The sequence below is a fragment of the Palaemon carinicauda genome, chromosome 25 (assembly GCF_036898095.1).
Source record: "Palaemon carinicauda isolate YSFRI2023 chromosome 25, ASM3689809v2, whole genome shotgun sequence".
In the NCBI taxonomy this organism is placed as follows: domain Eukaryota; kingdom Metazoa; phylum Arthropoda; class Malacostraca; order Decapoda; family Palaemonidae; genus Palaemon; species Palaemon carinicauda.
The window spans coordinates 28,301,547-28,326,590 of NC_090749.1; the positions used below are offsets into that span (position 1 = coordinate 28,301,547).

The 25,044-nt window shown below is 33.1% G+C and overlaps 1 protein-coding gene across 1 annotated transcript; it reads right to left on the reverse strand.

The window, feature by feature from the left end:
* Positions 1–13,352: 13,352 nt before the first annotated feature.
* On the reverse strand, positions 13,353–13,760 carry LOC137618958 (uncharacterized). Its single transcript, XM_068349160.1, has one exon. The coding sequence runs from the start codon at positions 13,758–13,760 to the stop codon at positions 13,353–13,355; it is 408 nt and encodes a 135-aa protein (XP_068205261.1).
* Positions 13,761–25,044: the final 11,284 nt, after the last annotated feature.

Below are 25,044 nucleotides of genomic sequence, written 5' to 3' on the forward strand. Positions count from 1 at the left end.
GGTCTATGAGAACCTTTATTCTCACATCTGGCATATCTCTGTGGCTGACCTGGGAAGAGGTGAGAATTAAGCGCCTTGACAAGTTAATGGCCAAGGAGGTCTATGTAACGCAGTCCAGACCTCCTTTGTTAGTTGAGGCTTGTTCTTAAGTTACATAGACGAGGAAATCCATGAGAGCAAAGCTTTTTACCAAGAAAAACAAACTAAAAGAATTATGACTGTTAAGTTGTCCTTTGGAGGGTAGAACTCCCTCGCACAGGACTTCACAATATATATATATACCGTATTTCCCGTGTCATAAGACGCTACAAGTGGTAAGACGCACCCTTAAATTAGCAAGGCAGTTTTAGAAAAAAAAAATGAGGATTTAAAAAATTTCTTAGCACAAATCCCTTGTCAGCAACTCTACCGTGATTATTGTCTTGCACAATTTACTTTTCTTATTTTGGGTGAATTATGAAATGTTTATGTTAGTATTAATTACCTATATGCCAATTATCCCATTTTTATTACATATTCATATAAGAAACCACTAAAGCAGTCGTAGTTTCCCCCACAACTACACGTTAAGTCAGAGTGTTTGGTGTTTCAAGTGTTGTTTACATGAAAGCAGCGTTATCAAAGGTGCATAAAATTTTGTTAAAGAGGTAAAATTCTAGTACTATTTCCAAAATTCCTCATATAGCCTGGAAATTTTCACACAAAATCTAATTATTGATTAAAGAAATCTAGACATTCTTTTAGGTGGAATAATCTTTCTACTGTATGTGATTCAAGGTCTAGTTACTTTTCTGCAAATTGGTAATACTGCAATCAACAAACAGAAGTTTTTTCCAAGGTCGTATTCAGCAAATGTCTGTTTGTATTATTTCGTAAATCAGGCAACAAAGTCATTATCTATATATTGCTTTATTACAAAATATCAACAAAATATGAGAAAATAGATATACTGTATACTGAATAAACAACTATGTCATAGCGTCGTCTGCTACGAGATCATTAATTGGCATATTTGCTTGTAGAAGGGGGTTAGCGAGTCATCAGCTGATTACAAAAAAAAAGGAAAAAAAATAATTGCTACTGTACTTCATTAAAGGAAGTGCAATATAAAAATAAATGAATTTATTACATAGGAATGATAATTGCAGGTTTATATTCTATCTCTCGTCAGTTTGAGTACTTGTATGTCAATAGTTAGATATTTGAAAGGTGTTAAACTCCCTTATACAACTTTTTCTCAAGTGTTAAGACGCAGGGTGATTTTGGGGGGCAATTTTCATGAAAAAAAGGTGCGTCTTATCACACGGAAAATACGGTATATATATATATATATATATATATATATATATATATATATATATATATATATATATATATATATATATATATATATATATATATATATATATATATATATATATATATATGTGTGTGTATATATATATATATATATGTGTGTGTATATATATATATATATATATATATATATATATATATATATATATATATATATATATATATATATATTTATATATATATATATATATATATATATATAAATATATATATATATATATATATATATATATATATATATATATATATATATATATATATATATATATATATATATATATATATATATATATATATATATATATATATATATATATATATAACGCAGCCATTTCTACTCCCCTGCAGGTCAAAGGCCTCAGACATGCCCTTATTCATGTCTGGGGTTTGCACAATTTTCATCACCACGCTACTCAACTGCGGACTGGTGATGGTGGGAGAATTTTGTCTGATAGCTCACAGGGAGCTAACCTAGTATTGGTGACCTAGACTGATAAAAAATGAATAATTTTTTTTGGCAGATTTTTATCTAAAAACTAACAGTCAGAAACAATATATTTCAATTTTTATCATTCATAAAACACGAAGATGAAAATTGCAGATAAAATCATTTTGATAAAATTATAGATGATTGATTTTATTCAAATGTAAAAAACAGAAATTGTAAAGGTGTTTTCATTCATGAATGACTAAAAGATTAATATTCTTGTTTCATATTTTACAAGACAATTTTTTGAAAATACCTTCGTTCATAAGTGTTTAAAGAAATCACAGAAATCTTTACATATTTTCTATAGTAACATATTTTTTTCAGTAAACTTTGGTTAAAATTGATTTTATATAACAAAATTTTAAAGTTCAAATGATAGTTATATGTTAGGTAATCATTCTAGCACGAGTTTTATATTACTCCATTGAATTACGTTTATTTTCTAAATAATTTATCAGCATAATGATATATTAAGCCTTTATTATACAGCTAAAATGTATAAAGTAACTATTTGATAGAATAGTATACATAATACATATTTTATATTGCATCTTATTTTGGGGTAAATTAGATGGTTCTTACACCCATATATTACACAAAGTAGTTGGCTAAGCATTAAGTGAACATAATCTGGAACGATCGTATATTTAACATCTCCGTTGATTTACCCAATACGCGAGAGCATTGAACTATCACCATTAAACATGGTGTTTTGTTAACCCTTCAGTTAAGAGGGTATTCATTAATAACTTTATTACTTAAAAGAAAAAGGGATAGCCTACAATCCAAGCAACTTGATCAGACTCTTTTTAAAATTCTGATTTCTTTTCATATAACTATTTATGTAAGTTTTCACTAAATCCTCCACAACATATAAAGATTTTCATTCAAATTTATCAAAAATAATTATAAACACAAATAAATGTTTTTAAAACGGTAAATAGTTCAAAATATTCGAAAACACATCATTATGGCGATAAAATATCTTTCCTTCTCATCAAACTCGTCAGGAATTTGCGTAATATTAACCGTTCACTGAGATTGGAGGAAGCCTTTCCTGCTCCATCAGTATTTAGTAAGCAAAGAAACTGAAAGATAGAATACAAACGTGAAAACTTTATTTTCGTTTGGCTATAATGATGATTAATTTATGCAATTTTCTATAAATTTTGCAGAAAATAGAAGAACTTGCAACACAGTTTTCTTTCGTTTCTGTCTTGGCTTTTGAGGGGGACTAAATGAAATGTAATTCCATATCATCCCTTTATCTAAGATGCTTTTTTAATCCTTCTTATTATATAATGACCTTTGATCTATTTCTAATTATATTTAAGGGGAAACAGGAAGATCTGCTCTTCTATTCTGTTGTAAGATTCCATAAAAGAAATTTTATTTACGAAAGCTACCTCACAAATTTTTAATATTAGATTTAGAGGGAGAAAGAAAAGATAGCAAATTGTGGAAAACTATTGTAATTATATATGATTTTTTTTCTTCATTTACAGTGGCAGTTCCGTTATAACATATAACTAAAACAGCCGACGAGACTTTTATGTAAGATATTTTGAGATTCTTTAATTGTCCATCGTTTATGACTTGATCGATGTCTCATCTGGTTGATCTGAAGATCAATAACACATGTTATTAATACCGGCATGCTTTCTCTCTCTCTCTCTCTCTCTCTCTCTCTCTCTCTCTCTCTCTCTCTCTTCAATATTTATGCCATATACAACCCTTCTCAAAACATTTAAAGGTTCTCTATTCAGTTTATTTACCCAATCCATTGTGTCTGTGACAGTCAAACCATTTAGAGATATAATAAGGCTTTTAGTCTGGTCTGACAATGTTTTAATCAGATCAGATCCTGTTACAAAAAACGAATTTCCAAAGAAACAAAATCAATGACGTTCAAAGACATTGATCTGTGTCAAACTTGGATGATTGCTGCTCTGGTTATGAATCTGTACTTTTGTAGGGCCATAAAACACGTGAAATGAAATAAGGATGAGCTCTGAGGGAGGGGGGGGGGGGCCAAAGGTGAGCTCTAAGGGAGGGAGGGAGGGAGGCAAATGTTTCATACAGAGAAAGAAGCAGAGCAGCGGAACTCACCCACTCTCTCGAAACAACAACAACATCGATGATTTAATGTTATGGAAGTTGTCATGTTCTCAGTTACTCTGAAGGTGGAAACGCTTAGCTTATCGCCAGAAGTGAAGGGGTATGTCCTGCCTCTAATACGCCACAGTAAGACATTAAAAAATTGCCTACACACATACGTACACACATGCGCACACACACAGTGAGAAACTATATTAGATTTGTGTACGGTACTAAGACATGGTCTATTTATTATTATTATTATTATTATTATTATTATTATTATTATTATTATTATTATTATTATTATATCATATGTATATATATATATATATATATATATATATATATATATATATATATATATATATATATATATATATATATATATATATATACACCCAAATTGTAAGTGAAAGGAAACTAATCATTTCCTAATCATTTATTCAACATTCAATAATTGTTATCAAAGTTTTTATTTGAATGCAAAGATACATCCAGTAAATATGAATAAAAACAAAGTAGAATTACCCAGAAAAAATGTATATTCCATCGATCCAATTTCGTTCTTTTAGTAAGAAAATCGTGAAAAACTATTATTGGCTTCCTGTGCTGAGCTTGTGTTTTATTTATTACTGGGGCGTACTGCTAAAACGACTTGGGATATTTGTTTTCTAAATAAAAAAGGACCTTGTTTTTCTCTCTCTTGTAAAGTAAGGAATTTATGATTTATTTTCTTTGCTGGGAGAGAAACTACAAAATATGAGCCTCTGTGAAAAAAAATAGATATTTTTATGTTGTTATATTGGGAGGCTTCTGCAAAAGTTTTTTTGAAATATGGTCAGTGACGTTTGTAACAAAGGAGATATTTGTCGAAGAAAGGATTTCTTTTTAACGACTCATCGTTGAAAGAAACTCCTGTTTCTTTGTGGTAAACAATCACAGGAAAGATAGATTTAGGAAAATTAGACCTGGGAGAGCAAGTCGAGCAACAACTGGTTTGGGACTTGAAAATTTTTTTAATTTTTTAGAGTCAGAATCAGCAAAGAATTGAAAGTGGGATTCTGATCATCTGATTTAATAGGAAGGAAAAGAGGTAATTTTATTCGACAAAGAGAGAGAGAGAGAGAGAGAGAGAGAGAGAGAGAGAGAGAGAGAGAGAGAGAGAGAGAGAGAGAGAGAGAATTAGCTTCAGGAAAAATCTAAGTCTAATGAAATTAAAATTTATCATTCTATTAACCCTAAAAGGCCCCCTTTGAATATTCAGACGTTAAAATACATTTTTGTGGCTTAGGGTATAGGAGAAATTTCTCACGAAATCGCATGAAAGGCCTACCATTGGTTAATATTGCATTGAAAAGACAGGAAAAAATATAATGCAAGCTGTATAAATCACTTTACCTGATTGAAATATTATCCTAATGAAAGATAATTCATATACTTCGATATATATATATATATATATATATATATATATATATATATATATATATATATATATATATATATATGTATATATATATATATATATATATATATATATATATATATATATATATATATATATATATATATATATATATATATATATATATATATATATATATATGTGTGTGTGTGTGTGTGTGTGTGTGCCTGTGTGTGTAAATACCTGCATCCCTATATCTTGTCTTATACTGAATCTTATTCTATAAGAATTCTTCTCCTGAAGGAGATTGACTGACACCTGCAGAAGTTGGGGATTTCCCACAACCCAGGCTGAGGGATTTTGTTGGACTGAAAGGGATTAGACCACACGGTTTGTATATTAGGGATTATAATCCACGAATTATGTAAAGCCCCGGAGAGAAGAAGCCGGGTCATTCAAAAACTCTTGAATTAGTATCCTAGTTGATTATTGCTTGTTTAAATCAATTACCATAAGTTCGTTTAACATGACAAAAGCTCGTATAGCAATATCATGGACTCTCTCTCTCTCTCTCTCTCTCTCTCTCTCTCTCTCTCTCTCTCTCTCTCTCTCTCTCTCTCTCTCTCTAAGACATGCTAAAATAGCTGGACTAATCTTACAAAGTCACCTCTCATTTTTATTCAAATCATCATCATCATCATCATCATCATCTCCTCCCTCGCCTATTGACGCAAAGGGGCTCAGTTAGTTTTCGCCAGTCGTCTCTTTTATTCAAATAGCATAAGGGAAATGTAATTATTAAACAAATTAAGATATGTAGAAGACAGAAAGTGATAACTTGAATAAGCAGAGATGTCAAATATGATTGAAAAGAAAAGAATCCCCAATAATCAGAAATATGAGGAATGATAATAATTAAGAAAAAAGATACGAGGTCTGATAATTGACCTTGACAATATTCATTCACTGTATTTATTTGCAGCAAGGTCATCTGATGTGGCCATTATTGAATGATCAAAATGTTTATTGTAACATATTGCAATATTAGTTCTCGAAAAGTATTTAGATAATACATTTGATTTACCAAAGTAAAATTCCATATTTTTTTCTTTTATTTACCCATAATTGTCGTTAGCTAAGCCTCCAGTGTGAATTCATTATGAATGTTAGTGTATGGAGAGAGAGAGAGAGAGAGAGAGAGAGAGAGAGAGAGAGAGAGAGAGAGAGAGAAAAGAGTAGTATTCTTCTTCTTAAGAACATGACGACAGACAATTATATCCCACATTTTATCAGTCTTGGGTCTAAGGCCTAAAACATTCTCTCTTCCGGCTTCACTTTTGACGACTGACTCTTTTCAAAGGAGGGAAAAAAAGCACTTTCTCTCATTTTTCTTTTTCTAAAGCAATTATTTCCCATATGAATTTCTCTTCTTGTAAACAACGCAGGACATACCATGATGCTAGTTGCTTCCTTCTTTCCTTTCGTGTGTCGTTTCTCTTGATAATATCTGCAAAACAATCTTCGTATTTTCTTCTTATTTTCCTTCTCTTCTCTCCAGTCATTTCTTCATTTTCACCCTCTGCTTATTCCCCTTTACCAGTCATTGCTTTCTTGCCCCAGTCATCAGCCTTGGTCAATTTCTTACAGCTATTCAGTCATTCCTTGTATTTTCCCTTCATATCTTTTTATATCGATTAGGAACGCTAGTAACTAACAATAATTAAACACTCATGAAAATACACCAAGAAAGAAAGAAGAAAAGGTAAATAGAGAAACATTTTATCATTTTTTTCTTATTGTGTACCTGGTAAGCAGTAAACTATAGCGGATCACAGTCAGAGGTGGAGTGAGGATGGATGAACGAAAAAACACTCATTTGGTCATATCAAAGTTCCATACAAAAGTGAACCTTCGTTTCCAATGCAAAAAAAGCAGAAGCAGGACAACCTCGTCCAGCAGGCAATCCTTCCTCTCCCCAACAAGGCAAAGTTATGCGTCATCAGGGGTAAGAAATTTAGTTCACATTTATAGAATGACCTTTATTTCACCCCCCGAACCTGACGAGGTTATATATTTGTTACTGTATTTTACTTGATTGTTAGTCGACGATTGTGCATTGAGGTTATTATAAATAAAGGCAAAATAAGAAAAAAAACACAACGTAATTGCGCAAACCCGTATAAAATGTCAACCATCACTGAGCTATTGATTGGTTGGGACAGGAGGCGCAAACTTTATCATCATTACTTGACAAATCGATTTTGTTTATGGCGAAGTTGTTTTTTATCTTGGTCTGAAATACGATCTTATGAAGCTAGTTTCATAATTTAAGAAATATGGTTTAGTTCTTAGAAGTGAAGCCGGTTGGGAAGCAACACAGCTTTCAGATTCAGTCTTACGTTAAACTAAGGATGTGGCAGTCTAGGGGTGGGGGGGGGGGGCATTGGGGCGTAACGCCCTTCCCCCCAGTAGGTAAGGATATGGCTCCAAGGTTAGGTTAAATGAGGAATCTTATTTTAGAGATGGTGTTCTTGTGTTTGTTTCCCTTTAAAGTGTTGTTTTCCAGTCATAACTTTTGAAATCTTACTACAAAGGCTCCCGGCTCTGTGAAACCATTCACATGCTTCACATACACACACATACGAACATACACCGAAAGAAAGCGAAGTTGTTTACATTTTCAATGACAGATCGTTTCTAAAGAAAAGTATTGCAGAATCAAATGCTATTATAAAGGTATTCTCTGAAATGTCAGGAGAGAGAGAGAGAGAGAGAGAGAGAGAGAGAGAGAGAGAGAGAGAGAGAGAGAGAGAGAGAGAGAGACATACTAATCATCATGGTAATCTTGTTTGTTATAAAATTGCTGAGCAACAGTTAACAGTTTTGCTTAGAAAACGTTCTTTAAGTGATGAGATGACGTCATCTTTAAGGTGAAGATGAAGGAATCCCAGGTCGTGTTTACATCCTTCTCTTCTCTGTAGTGTTGTTGTTGTTGTTGTTGTTGTTATTGTTGTTATTGTTTTCGTGAATCGAGATTGCCTTGTTTCAAATCGGGTTGTTTAATCCTATCACTTTGCGAAAAACAGCAAATTAATTGTAAAATCTGTTGTTCCGTTTTATCTGTCTTATCGAATGTCATTGAATTAAAACTAAACTAGATATCAAACAGACTTTTCAAAGTTTAGTTTTAAGTCAGGCAATCTATATCCAGAGTATACAATTACAGAATTAAGATCAAATAAGAGGAAAAGGTTATGTTTGTTCAGAAGGGAAAGTTCAGTCGAGACCAAGAGGCATCTCAGTGTTATGAGGACAGAGGGAAGATGTACAGCAGTCTCGAATTAGATGAAATTCTAAAGGGGTTTTACTTAACACACTTTTGTATACAACGATCGGAAAGACACATTCACCATTCATTCTCCACTGGAAGACAGCAGTGAGTCTAACAGGTAAAGACATTGAAAAGCTGAAAACGATAGAAAAAAGTTATCTGGGAAAATATGACTCTGCAAAGATATTGTCACATTAATTAATAGGAGAAATGGATGTGAGTCTTATGAAAACAAGTGTGGGAGATTAGAAACAACACTGTATGGAAAGGATAACCAACAGAAAACAAGAAAAGGAAATTGTGGAAAGCACCAATAAAGTAAATAGTCTAGCAGAATGGGGAACAAACGTGGTTTTAGGGTAACCACAAAGTTTTTTTGCGGATTATATATCTTTGAGACATGCTGATTCAGAATCCACTTGATGCCACCTTGGCACCCTTGAGCATTTTGCATAATATGCTAATTAAGTAGGCCATTATGAAAATTTTGTTTTTTGGGTATAACTTTTTTATTTGACCAGATACAAGGGAGATCATGATGTCTACCCCCAGGTTTAGAGGGTCTCTGATTCTGATGATACCATTTTTAACATGATTACTAATTTGCATATGCATGTTATGCTGATTAGGTGACGGGAATTACCCAAATTTGGTATTTTGGCTAAAGCTTGCAGATGTTGCCATTAAGAGGGTAATTTCTAAGCCATTCCCAATATTAATGGGTCTCAGATTCTACTTTTGCCATTATTAGTGCCTTTTTTTGCATATATTTGCATTCCATATGGATTTGCATATGCATAAATTTAGTGTAAATGGTTGAAATTTCCGAATTATGGCAAAATATAACAATGATACATGTAACATTTCTTTGATTGCACTAATTAGTCCCAGACTGCTACACAGACCTCCAGGATGATGAACTATAGTCATTTGCATAAACTGCATATATTATGCTAATTAGCAGTCATAATGGCTTTAGTTACTCAGTTTAGCAAGTCATTGTCCTCTCCACCACTTCGATAGTCCTCCCCTTCATCAGCCTCATCGTTTTGCTTGTTGTATGTATTTTGACAGTTTGATTCTCCACGACATGCACAGAAAAATGTGCAAGGGAAGTGTCCACTGTTACAGCCATACCTCTGAGAACTACATGGTTCATTGGTTGAACACCCACAACGAAGCATCTCTAATACCTCAGGAGGTGCTAGGGCAACGTCTGGTGGGAGAGTCTTTGGGATCAGTGTTTTGGTGCTTTCTTCACGAGACTACCCATAGTCAGTAGGCTCAAACGATGGAAGGTCCGGCAGGGGTGCCGATTTCCATACTGCCGTTTGAACATGGGCACGCAAGACATTTTCTCTAAATGTCTCAGTTGTGGGTGGGATGGTCTTTAAGGCTGAGGCAGCTGTAATGTTCTTCTTGCCCATCTTTTTTTACCATAGTGCAACGCGAGCCTTTGACAAGTCATCCCTCTCCTTGCTGCCATAGCATGCAGAAATTAACTTTGTTAACTTCTGCCATTACTTTATCCAATGATGAGTCAAGATCCCCAGATATTGGAAAGCGTGTCCTTGCTTCACCAGCTTGTTTATCATAGTTCCCTTTCCAATGCCCTGAAGCTTGGCAACGGTATCGCACCCAGTAAAAGAAGTAAAAAAGTTTAATTTGGAGTTGTGGACCAGGGTTGGAGACATCATTCATGCTACTATAGTTTGTCTGGTTAAATTGAAAAAGACTATAGCAAACAAAACCTGTTGTTTCTTGGATCAAATGAAAGCAGCAGTAATCCCCTAGAACTTCCTTTTAAAAAACTCATCCTTACTGCTCTTCAGCATGACATCCAGCTAGCATCTTACCAAGTTACCAATGTATTGAGCTGTGGATGATGATTTCTTGCGAAAAGTATCATGACCTTGGGAGGGAGGAATCTGTCTTACCTTTGAGGTTTCCGTATATCAAGAAATAAAGGCCTCTCTTGGGCCTTTGCTACATTCTTGCATTATCTGTTTCATAAAGTAATTCATGAATGGGACATCTTCGAAATATGAAAAAGGAAACAACCTCATCAACACATTCACTTTCACCTTCATTTTCCCCTATTCAGGCTTAGACTGCCATCTGGTGTGACTTACTTAAACAATCTCTTCTCTGTTTCAAACTAATTAGACATTATTAGCTTTTAACAGCTCCACAAAGTGATGTTAAGACACTGGAATAACAGTTATCTTTGCTTTAGAAATAACAGACCGATCACTGCAATAACATCATACTTCATGTAAACTTAATGTAATACTGACTTTAATTAGCAAAATTATTAATATGCAAAGACAATAGAATAGAAAGACTGATAATCAGAGTCCCTGAAATATGTGGTAGGCACCAAAATACAATTTTATTCGGTGAAGTAAGCATACTCCAGTTATAATACCAATTTGCGTTATTACCGTCACCTAATTAGCATAACATGCATATGCAAATTAGTAATCATGTTAAAAATGGTATCATCAGAATCAGAGACCCTCTAAACCTGGGGGTAGACATCATGATCTCCCTTGTATCTGGTCAAATAAAAAAGTTATACCCTAAAAACAAAATTTTCATAATGGCCTACTTAATTAGCATATTATGCAAAATGCTCAAGGGTGCCAGGGTGGCATCAAGTGGATTCTGAATCAGCATGTCTCAAAGTTATATAATCTGCAAAAAAACTTTTTGGGTACCCTAAAACCACGTTCACCCAAAAAAGGGCTCCATTCTGCTAGACTAAAAGTGTTAACAAGAGTTACACCTAAATAACACATATATCAAAGGAATGGAAAAAAAGACAAAAATAAAAAACAGACAATTAAATGTTTATAAGGAGAAAGGAGACTTGGGAAAGAAGGAGTTCAGAGATATCCAGGAAATAGAAAGGAGTAATTAAAAAGGAAAACTAGTGAGACTAAGCTTTTGCTTCAATAATATTTCTCAAAAGCAAACTTCAGAGTAAATTAGCACTAAAATCTGGTATATGACGAACAGCAGTACAGACAGCAATGTCCATGTCCTTAACCTAGGAGATTATTATTCTTTTGCATTATACATATGAGTAATACTGTAAATAATGTCTACTTTGAGATCTTCTGCCTTCTTTACTCACTTTCAAAAGATAATAAATTTTTTCAAGCACAATTGGAAATTAAGATACACGAGGTCAAGATGGAAACTGAAAATAGCCTCATCATCGCAAATCAAGGGTCGAAGATGACCTCATATGACCCTTGGATGGGTCTTAACTAGAAGAAGTGATATTCAAGACACTATAAGTAAGAGGGCTTTGAAGCTTTAAGGCTACATTTTGGAACCTGTTAAGAAGTAATGTTTCCTTCCAATGACTCTCTCTCTCTCTCTCTCTCTCTCTCTCTCTCTCTCTCTCTCTCTCTCTCTCTCTCTCTCTCTCTCTCTCCAAACTCGCACTAGGAAAAGGAACAGAGAAGTTGTGAAGATCAATCTTTTGTAATGTAACTGTTTACATATCGATTCACGGTTATATTTTATTGGAACTCTTATTTCAAGCATATTCCTTCTGTCTATATTCAATGAAAGAAAGCTAAAAAATGCTCTAAATAATTGATAATATAAGAATAATTTTACTTATCCCTTCATCCACACGAATCAAAGTTATATGAAAAAAAAAAAAGATTATAGCACTAAATAATGTTTCATGTAACTATTGAACTATGCGTCATTTAAAAGCGAAGAATAACGAAAAGCAAACCATTGAGTTAAAGTGTGCTTTGTATAATCTTCTATATTTGTTTACTAAAACATTCATCTTACATGTAAGGTGTCTGTCTGTCTGTCTGTACTGAGATTCAGTCTGTTTCCGTTTGGACATCAACCAAGCTTTAACGTACTTTTGTACGGGAGCGATCCAAAAGAGCTAGGTCCAAAAGAGCTAGGCCCAAAAGAGCTAGTACAATTGAGCTAGTGCGACAAAATAGCTAGTTCCATAATAGCTAGTACCAAAATCGATATTGTGACAAAATAGCTAGTAGTACATTTAAGCTTGTTCAAAAAGAGCTGTTAACCGAAATAGCTTGTTTCGAAAAAATGCAGTGTTGCTAAAACAGTGTGTGTGTGTGTGTGTGTGTATGTATGTGTGTGTTTACGTTGATTACTGAGGTAGAAAGTAAAAAAATATATTTTCTTCTGTCTCATCATATTTATTTACAGAAGAACAGATTTTAATCAATATTTATATAAAACTTTATTACATAAAACTATCACATATCAATAATTGTTTCAATTAACACACTTCATTACAGAAATAAATAAAACTTTAACCTTTAATATGTTATGTCATAGCTTATTCCTTGTAAAAAATCTTTAGTAGATATAACATTATTTGTGTGCTTGCTAATCAAGTTTTTCAGTCTATCGTTATTTTCTTTAGTCTGTCTTTTGACAGGCAACTGCTTCCTACTGATATACGCAATTAGATTGCTTCTCTGAAGTGCTGCTTCTTTTTTAATTCCTTGAAAAAAGCGCCATGCGGTTGGATGAGAAGTGTCATACATTCCCTGAATAGCACGATGCCATCCCTCTAACTTGTTATTTGTCCTTGTTCTGTCGTTTTGTGTCCTTTCCCTGACGTTCCACAATTCGATGGGAAATAAGGGTATTATTCTTCATCTTCTCTGTCGTCTACCAATGTATGTGTCTTCGAAATAGTCATATAATATTTGCATTTCTTCATCCAATTGTAGATGTTCGAGGTCTTCATTTAGCTCTTCGAATGCATCTGTCACTTCATCTGGATTTAGAAATGCCAAAGCAGCCAACATCTTGCAATAAAGACGGTAGTTGGCATCAGATATATAGCTATTTGATAATCCCGTGATTTGTATTTTTCTCCATATTGACTGTGATAGATGAAAGAAACATCCATTTATGTTTGCATCAGGATACACTGTCATGAAAGCATTGATATCAGACTTTTCAAAATCTAAGGTTACGTTTTCAGGGTCACAGTCTGGGCGTTTGTCTTTCAAAATCTGAAATACTCGTTCATACGTTGACTGTGCCTTGTCAGGCATCATTACATAAACACATGGAAAAAGATTGTTTTCTCTAACAACATGGATCGTATATAATTGATAAAATATTCTAGGAACGACTTTGAAAGTGCCATCACACATCCATATTTTTGAATTAGCAAGTTGATCGAGCATATCCTGGCTTCCAAATATGATTATTCGTTTTCAATCGCTTGTTACATCACTCAGTAAGAAGGGTTCTGTATTCCCGTTTATAGTAAAAGTCTTAAATTCTTCTGGAATTATCAATTCGTTAATTGATAAAGGTTCAGGAAAATGGCCTTCACGTGATCCCTGAGAAATTTTTCCATGATGAACGGTGGAACACTACTAACTTTTCTCTCCATAGATAAAAAAGAAAGAGATTAAAAGAAAAAATGGAGTAGAAATAACACTCCACTTTCTTGAAACTAGTTATTTTGGTTAACAGCTCTTTTTGTACCAGCTCAAATGTATAACTAGCTATTTTGTCACATTAGTGATTTTGGTGCTAGCTATTATGGAACAAGCCATTTTGTCGTACTAGCTCAATTGTACTAGCTCTTTTGGGCCTAGCTATAATGTCGCATACTCTTTTGTACAAATCCTGTTTTTCTGAAAACATCAAGATTTTTATGTGCGGTTATAGTTCATTCACAGAAATGATGGATGATTTATAAAAGGAGACTTTAAATGATTCGTTCATGTTTTAATGAAATTGGAATAGGAGGAATGTGATCAATTAAGCATCTTCGCTACTTTGGCTGTCTTCTTCTTACGGACTTATTCAGAGGTGAATTGATCTTCGTTGTGTGTGTACAGCCTCTCATCATTTCCAAAGCTAATCTCCTTGCCCTGAGGATATGTTGTCCATAGAATTGAGGTATCCTTTAAATCATCTAAAAGATATATATATATATATATATATATATATATATATATATATATATATATATATATATATATATATATATATATGTGTGTGTATATATATATATATATATATATATATATATATATATATATATATATATATATATATATATATATATATATATATATATATATATATATATATATATATATATATATATATATATATATATATAATCATTCTAATAAAACGAAATCATATTTTTTATAATTAACTCCTCCGTCTTCCCGTTATCGACTGCAATATAGGGCGGAACATTGTATAGTAAACTGAGAGCTATTATAAAATAGTTTCATGGAGTATTGACAGTAACTCCTTGCAGCGATTGACAGAATCTGTCGATGAAGGCAAAGACCCGTCTCTATGATGTCGTTAACGGAGAGAGAGAGAGAGAGAGAGAGAGAGAGAGAGAGAGAGAGAGAGAGAGAGAGAGAGAGAGAGAGAGAGAGAGAGGAGAGTGAAAAAATGAAATAGTTTGTGTAGCATTTCATTGATGACCAACGAATTTTAAAAGCCCTTTGATTTTTTATCAGAGAATGGAATAATGAAAGATATTTCGTACTGTATTCCCATCACCATAATAAATCATGTATTATAAGAAGTTACCGTTGTAAAATTTAGAAATCATTATAAAATCCCATTAAAGAGATCCTGTCTGTGAATTGACCTATGTTGTTGATAAATCGAATGACATTTGAAGAGAGACAACAATACATTTCAAAAATAAATCTGCTGGAAAATGGAGTAGTTTTAGACATCAACCCTGATTTAACAAACTTTTAGGCTAATAGCATTGATTATAAAACATGTTGTAATCTTTATTTATTCCACAAATATGTGTTGATGGAACTGTTCCAGAACCTGTAATCAATTCAAGTCTCTTTGTGACCGACTGATGGAAGGGAACATTCAAAATTGATGATGCTCTCTCGTATATCATTAATTAAGGAAATATTCCACCTGAATAAGCTTTTGGAAATGTATCATTGATAATTGTCTGAATGTCTGTCTTGCCATTCGTCTGGTCTTTATTTAGAAGCCATATTGTAATGATGAGCAAATTCTTAATTGGTACATTGAAGCACCTCATTTGTTTTGTTATCTTATTGTACTTGATGGCTTGCAGTGATTTATCATTATATTGTGATGCTAGTTTACTTATGCAATTAATGAACATCTCATTTTACTATCAAACTTTTTGGACGTATTTTCTCGTCTATAATGTTAGAGGTAATTATTATGAATAAAATATATTTCATTGTTCCCAAACAACAGCAAAGTATGTATTTTCATTCAATATATCAAGTTGAACAAAATTTAAAAATAGTCTTAGAAATAGATAGATCAAATCTAAAGTTATATATTTCCCATTTCCGGTAATTCATTAAAGGGTAAAAGCTAAAACCGAGAAATGAATAAATATATCTCTAATACTTATGGTTAGAACTCATCAATAACCTTATTGTTAATGTGAAGTAAAATTGACACTTGTCTCTTATGGCGCAGACAATGGAATAATACGTATTAGAGTTCCTGAACTTTGAACGTAGCCTACTAATCTTCAAAACTGTCCATTTTCACTATTTGGATTCAACAAATTATATTTTCGGCATCGGAAAATAAAGGTTTGGTCTTGGTTCCAAGTAAATTTGATAGTATTTGTCGGAAATTTAAATAAGAAATTGATTCTGACTTTTCAGGCCACTGTGACCTTGACCTTCACCATATGAGGTGCAAATCTGAATGATGTTTAATGTGCATCATAGGTCAGTAAAATCAGTCTAGTAATTTTCAGTAAGTTGCTGACAAAGAAACAAAAAGACAAACACACTCGCAGACAAAGAAATCTACCATAAACATAAGGGGAAATATCTCCTTCTAAATAATTACAAAACAAAAAAAAACTGTTTTGTATTTCAAAGTAATCTTCACTATCCCACGGAGGAGGCATTAACTTGAAAACAACACTTGTCACTTTAGCATCTTCCATATCACCTGACCCTTCCAAAAGAGTTTCCCTAACTAAAGGAAACAGATGGTGGAAACCGGACACTTTTTCAGAGTTTTGGGTTGGCCAAATAACTTGTTTCGTATTGCAAGACGTTAAAGGGGTTCATTGTCATCGCTGCAAATGACAATTACAGGAAGTTACAAAAGAAGAGCAAAGTATCTGGAAGGAATCTTGCTGAAAACACCGCCTTGTTACTTTGTTAATGATTCCATTGAACCGGAGACGAATGGTGTAACAGGTGGGGGCCATGGACACAGAAACACATATACACACTACACAATACATTGAATAGCTATTCCTTTGTCAAATTGTCATATCTTAACTTCCTCTCTGAGAATTTTTTGGCTTGAATTATGCTCGTAGTATTTCCATTTCCTTAAAAAACACAATTTTGGAAAAATGTTAGAAATCAAGAGAAAATATAACACTAAAAACTATCAACTACAATTTACATTGTGTCTAGTATTGGCTAATAATATAAATTGAGAATTTATCTATTTTTGTCGTAGGACAATCAGTCATCCTGCCAAAGACTTAAAACAGAATATATCAACAACTTTGAAGGGGAACTGACAAGTCATCCTGTCAAGGAATTCCAACAAGCCTTAGCAAATGAAGCTTTAGAGATGTGACTGGAATAGGAATAATTTTCCCGTATTCCAGGCAACAGACAAAAGTTCTACCGTTAGGAGCATTGGCAAGATTTGCTCTGTACAAAGTCAGTGGTAAGATGGAAAATGAAAGTTTTGTGGTGACCAAGACAATAAAGCTGTTATAAGAGACTTATGGGATTAATGGGGATGTGGTAAGGGACTAAAGGGCCAGGGAGGGGGACGGGTGGGAAGTGGATACTAGGGGGGGGGGGGGCATTAAAAAATTAATGAGATCATCCTTTAGAGAAGCGGTTGTTGATTCGGGCTTTCTCTGAACAAAAGGAAATATTCACAGTACAGAGAGAGAGAGAGAGAGAGAGAGAGAGAGGAGAGAGAGAGAGAGAGAGAGAGAGAGGAGAGAGAGAGAGAGAGAGAAATCAATGTTTGCTTTTGACACCCCTTTTGCCTATCACCTGGGGGAGAGACTCTCTTTCACTCTCTTCAATTATACATTTTCTACTTATAATTTACGAAACTTGAAAACTATTTTAGCTTTTTTATACAAATCTTATATCATTGTTTTATATTTATCTTATTCATTTTAATATTTTCAAGCAGCAAATATAGATTATAATTGAAAATCTTTTAAATAAATTGACTTTTTCAATGAAAATTAGTATATCAGTAATGTATATCTTATTTCATCTCCCTAAACAGAATATTTTCAAATTCAAATATTCCACTTCTCAAATGTTAACAACAGAACCTACTAATCACTATTAATATTTCAATTGCATTAAATTATTATATTTTTATTCATATATTATCCAATGTAATAATTGGATTATAAATTTAGGTACAAATTATGATATCACACAATTATGCACATTGAATATTTTCCTCGATACAAAGCCTTTGAAAATACTACAAAATATAATTTTTATTATTTAATAAAATGTTTGCCCTGGTGTGTCTGAAGGAAGCAATTTATTGTCGTTAATTGAACCATTTTGATGAGCAATGAAAGAAAATCTGTGTTATTATTATTATTATTATTATTATTATTATTATTATTATTATTATTATTATTATTATTATTATTATTAGCTGAGCTACAATCCTAACTGGAAGAGCAGGATGCTATATGGCCCACAAGGACTTCAATAGGGAAAATAGCCGGTGAGGAAAGGAAATGAGGAAATTTCAAGGCGAATAACGACACAGTGAGAGAGTCTCTTAGTCTGGTCCAACAAGAGAAGGAGAAGAAGAAGATTCAGTTGTTCATAAATATGTTTGATGCAAAACCCGAGGGTCTAGTGGCTAGCAACACTCAATCCTCCATTGAGAGCGATTCCAGGATGAAGGGAGATGGATTCCATATTGCTTATTCTTCGTTATGATTCATCATTAATGAATTTCAGTGGTATTTGTAATCTTTATTCATTCTTGAAGTGCTGCTGGGAATTAATCTTAGCAGACGTATACATTCTGCATACAGTTGTCTTTGATGTTATGATAATTAGACATAGAACTGCTTCGTAAATGAGGGATTATGCCCTTCATACAGTAATGAACACTCCCCTCTCTCTCTCTCTCTCTCTCTCTCTCTCTCTCTCTCTCTCTCTCTCTCTCTCTCTCTCTCTCTCTCTCTCTCTCTCTCTTAATAAATATCAATAAGATAAAGATGCGAAACAACCTATAATCTATCAATCAACCATTATGTTTGACCAATCATCGAAGAAGAACTGCCGTGTGAGTCCCATAAAATATCCAAAGCCTAAAAAACTATCCGGTAATTATTTTCTTAACGAATAATCATGATTTCGTTATGCTAATGACTATTGCCATTCGCAAATATTATTCTGATTAGAGAAATAATCTAGTAACTTGAATGAAGTTGATCCCTCATTTATTACATTCTGAAGCTGAGTCGTCTCATTCAAAGGAAGTTCAAATTCCAATACAGATGTTTTGGGGAAGGATTAAGCGATTGGAAAAAAATCGGTAGCCAATGAAGGGAAAGAGAGAGAGAGAGAGAGAGAGAGAGAGAGAGAGAGAGAGAGAGAGAGAGAGAGAGAGAGAGAGAGAGAGAGAGGGACTAGATTGTTTAATTTGTGTGATGCTACCTGATTAATTGAATAAAATTCTCTTTGCATAATACTAACATAGTAGATTAACTACCTTTTACATGACTTTCAAAAGAACTTTTTATTTCTTACTAACTAAATTAATGTTCCCCTGAATCTACGGACATTTAATGCCTGCAATCAATGCTCAGGTTCACGTTTCATGAAGTTTCATGTTATATATAAACAAAAGCTTATTACTGCTAAAAAATATAATATATTTATCACTTTTGCCTCATGAGGGAAGATATTTAGTTTCGTAAATGAATCAATATAATCATAATCATTCCATTGCGGGAATCATTATCTTATTTAAAGATGACAAAAAATGGAAATGCCATTTCTAAGAAACCGCAAGAAAATAACGGAATTTAAAATCTTCTCTCTTCAGGAAAGGGGAAAATATTAAGGAAAAAGTAAAATTTGCTTCCACATTCCGTCCCCCCCACGCTCTCTCTCTCTCTCTCTCTCTCTCTCCATCCTCTCTCTCTCTCTCTCTCTCTCTCTCTCTCTCTCTCTCTTAGGGCCGGGTCCTGTCTCATAGTAAAATCGAGAGAGGCTATTTATTTTGTGTTTCAATCGAGCCTACCATGGAAACGATGAGAAAAGGGACTTGATTTGTCAGCATAAAAAAGAAATCCCTATATTGCTGGGAGATGGTTTTTTGGCAGAGAGAGAGAGAGAGAGAGACGAGATGAGAGAGAGAGAGAGAGAGAGAGAGAGCGCGCACCTGGATATTGCAAGATCAAATATAAGATAAATTGACACCTTTGGACACTGTTTCTTTTATCACATTAATTAAAAACAACAAATGAACTTTTAAAGTTGAACACCTGTAATTAAGACCAATTATATTTCAGAGTTCTTTTTAGACACCACGTTTACAACTCTTACCTTATTCTAGGCTAGTTTCTGTAATAAACTCATGAAGCTCCTCCTAACCAGATTTAACATCTAAATTTCTCAATCATATTGATGGAATGAAAATTCTGCCAAATTATCCTATCACATTAGGTTTTCCTGTGACATTTATTATTACTTTATTAGAAAGAAAGTATCTTCAATGTAAAACAAGTATTTGTGGACATTTAAAATAGATTTGTGAAGCCTTCAAAAATATCTAATAAGAATGAAGCTTCACATTTAATCTCATTTCTTGGATTAACCTTATTTACTAGAAAAATCTCTAAAAATAAATGATTTCAAATCCTCATTCACTTGACAGTTCCTTTGTTTCTCTGCCTTCTGGTTCACGTTTCAATGAGTCATTCTGAGCAAATACGAATTATCTAGAACTATAAGTGGAAGGTTTTGATTATAATTCATAAGACTCAGCGAAATTTTAACAACAACACCCACCATCTTCTCGTTCACTCTCTCGTCTCTCTGCGATTTATTCTATTCCTTCATGATTACATCTAAAATCATTTCTCTCTCTATTTCTTATTAATGAATAAAACTCATGAATAAATGTATTACATACATATACTACTCATCTACATATGAAATTCAATCAATTGAAAGTTATTGTTTGACAATATCTGACTTGTCTTTTTAAACAGATATTCTGATAAATACGGCCATTTAGCATTATATAATTTGTCTGTCATTTTTAATCTAATTTACTCATCATAAAAAATATATCGTACAAAAAATATAGTTTAAAAAGAATAAACTAATATATCAATATTACATATTCCTGCATAAATATAAAATTTCTACATTGTCATGATTTATAATGCACACTCTCTAATTAATTATTCAAACCTCTGATCTATAAAACGATTTTTATAATTCCATTAAAGGTTGATTTCGCATCAAGAGACCTAAAATTCTTTTAGTACCTAATCATGCAAGATTTTTAGAAGCCAATAGATTTTGAGGAATGTTTATTGGCATTGGGGAAATAATTCCGACTATATTCTGGTGTTTAATCAACTCTTGAATTAGAAAGTGGTTACTATAAGAGCATCACACACACACACAACCACGCACACACACATACACACACATACACACACAGATATATATATATATATATATATATATATATATAATATATATTATATATATATATATATATATATATATATATATATATATATATATATATATATATATATATATATATACATATATATATATATACTATATATATATATATATAAAAATTTATATATATACATATATATATGTATATATATATATATATATATATATATATATAAATATTATATATATATATATATATATATATATATATATATATATATATATATACATTTATTTTTATATCTGTTTTCTTCTGTGGATCTTATTTGCACTAGGTGTGAAAACGCAACACTCCACTGACCCTCTTCATTATCCTCGTATGTCCAAGAAAAATGATTCATCTTCGGAGGTTATCTATATTACATTTGTTTGCCTTTATTATTATTATTATTATTATTATTATTATTATTTATTATTATTATTATTATCATTTGTTTTGTCTAATCGATTTTAGGAAGTGAGAAATCCCTGTTGCTGCCAATTATTTTTGGTTGTTACATCTTATTGCAGCAATGAACTCGCATATTAATTGTTTTTCTCCCTGCTCAACTACGCTCATTTCTCAGCTCTCCTTTGCTCCTCGGGTAGGGAGAGAGGAAGTAATCATACCCTAATGAGAAGTGGTACCCTGAGAGGTACACTGGGAAACTACAACTGCCGTGTTGTAGTTAGGAAAGGAGGAAAGGTTGAATCTGTGTGTTTGTCCATATCTAACTAAATATTTAGCTTTTATTATCTGTGGGATGAGGTTATACGAGAGATTGATATCCTGACCAGGAATAAGAAATTTAAAAAACACCAGTCTTTGCAACAAATTAGGATGAGAGCGAAAAAAAAACAGAAAAAAAAATAAAACAAAAATCGACACAAGTAAACACACGAGAGAATCCATTACTAATTAATAATTGAAATGAATGAATACATAAGTTGTGTACTATTATTACAACAAGGAAAAATACACGAGTCAATTCTTCCTATGAAGTCTAAAGAAGTGATGTCTGAAAGGGATATCAGAGTACTGTATGTTACAGCTACATATCCTGTAGCTATTATTAAACAGAAGTAAATATTAATCTTACGTCTATTGAAAGGAATTAGTGAACTGAGCAAAAACAGATATTATATCCAGATATAGAATTAATGAATAAATGCTATGCAACTGATATTACTACAAGTTTCCTTTCCCCTAAGGTAACAGCCACCACTTCAGGATTTCTAGAAATTTGCTATTTATTGTACATTTACATGACAATTTTCTTACCAACTCATTGCTGATCTTTTTCATGAACATTTATATTTGCACAATAAAAGAAATATTATTGCATCAAACATTCGGTTTGAATTGTCTTAATTAAAACCATTTTCACGAAAACCTAAAAAAAAAAAAAACTATTTATCACAAAGAGTGTTTTGTTTAATAGATCCGAATATTCATGGGATGAAATTACTTTCTCTCTCTTCTATCAGGAAGAAAAGTCCTTGCTCAGAAAGGTTACATTCTCTCTCTCTCTCTCTCTCTCTCTCTCTCTCTCCTCTCTCTCTCTCTCTCTCTCTCATAACTTTTTAATGGCACATGATATACAAAACGGCTTTTCTTCGAAATGGAAACAAAAGTTAATCAAAGTAGACTTATCCCAGTGTCATGTTGACAAATATTGAGATTTTTTCAAGTTTCTAAAAGTCTTCGTTATTGATCTGATGAGAAATTGGCTGAAGTTAGTTGAGTTTTACGAAGCAAATTTTGAAAGACGAGTTTTGGAAGAAGAAGAAGAAGAGTCTGGTTCCTTCACCTGAGAAGACCTACAGATGATAGAGATGAGAGGGACTGGTGTTACATTACTTATTTGTGAAATACCAAACCTTTAAGTCTTCCATCTTTTGTTGTTTACAAATTTGCAGGAAAGGTTAATGTGGAAGCAGATGGACAAGTAGCTCTAGGTGTTGGTCTCCCTCCCAAGATCTCATCTTTGTTAATGGGGAGGGAGGGGGAAGGAGGGAGGAGAAGGGAGGGGACAAGAGGGGAAGAGGAGCGGAGGGAAGGGGGAGAGGATGAGGAGGGAAGGGGAAGGGAATGGAGGAGGGTAAGAAAAGGGAGGAGGGGAGGGGAGGGGAGGAGGGGGAGGAAGAGGAGGAGAAGGATAGAGGGGAGGGGAAATGTGTCTGCATACCACTCCCTCATGAGTGTGAAGAAGATAAAAAAAGAACAGTTAAGGTAAATAAAGTTTCATTTAAACTATCGAAGAAAAACTTATTATTGAAGTTGATGGATAAAAATAACCTCAGAAGATATTTTTTTAGTCATAGAGGGAAGGAAAATGCAGATGTGTTGGTCCTAAGTGTGCAGCTTCACTCTTTGTGCAAACAGGATGTATACATAAATCAAATGGAATACTTTTTGAAACCTCCATTTGCAACATGAAGGGGATTGCTGAAACAAACATAAACTTTCTCCAATGAATTTCCTTATTGCTTCCATTGCGTGTTAATTGCATCCCTAAATATCCATTGATGTTAATCAAAGTTTGACCTCAGATGTCCCTGAGATGTCCCCCCCCCCCCCCCCCCCCCCTCAAAAGAAGCCATCGGTGAGTGACGTCCCTTTTGTAAAGTATTTGGAACCCTTTGATTTATTATTTGACTTCCAAAAGTTAATTCCAATACATCATTTTAAAGCTTAAGTAATCTCTCTCTCTCTCTCTCTCTCTCTCTCTCTCTCTCTCTCTCTCTCTCTCTCCTGGGCTGGAAGAACATCCAGAGACCCTGAAACAAAATCGAAGAAGAGGAATCAATCCGAAGATATGAATGAAAGTGGAAGACAAAATTTACAAGATTTATCATCAAACATGTATCGAATCAGTATTGGATTTTGATGAAGGATTATCATCAAGTGACTTATTTCTGTGTTTGTCTGCTGCCAACCTAATCTTCAGGTCTATCAGATTGGCCATGAGACTTGAGACATATAAAAAGACATAACAAATGATACCATAAAGATAAACAAATTCTGTAATTTGATAGATTCTCTTCAATTAATTTGAAATCAGGAGAATTCTCGGTTTACCCTTAGGTTAAATCAACTTTCCCTAAGAGAGATTCCTCTAAAAAATAAAGATCAAGATCAGACATTAATTTTTTCCTGAAGAAATATCTGCGTCTGTTTATCGTCAACACTATCCTAGGGAAGTTAACTTTCAGGTTTCATCTCATTCAAGCCAAACGAAGAGAGCTTGCAGTTTTCCAATTCTTTATTTTACATTTGATTGCAGCTAGGTTTAAGGAGAGAGAGAGAGAGAGAGAGAGAGAGAGAGAGAGAGAGAGAGAGAGAGAGAGATTCCTACCGTGCTTCCTTAGGGAGGAAGATAAAACTTTTTATACAACTTTGTCTTCTTTTTATATCTAAGGGAAAGTCATTTTACTTGCACAGGAAACAATGAATAATATAATACAAAATGTAAATGTCAAATATTCCTTTATTTTTCAGAAATGTTGTAGAGTTCTGTTGTATAATCGAAGGAATTTGGCAATTCAGAATAACTGCATACATTATTAGACATCTGTCAAATTCTATTCCTTTTATATCTAAATGAAC

Excerpts from the sequence above, each read along its gene's own strand:
- LOC137618958 (XM_068349160.1), bottom strand. The coding sequence starts at position 13,760 with ATGCCTGACAAGGCACAGTCAACGTATGAACGAGTATTTCAGATTTTG.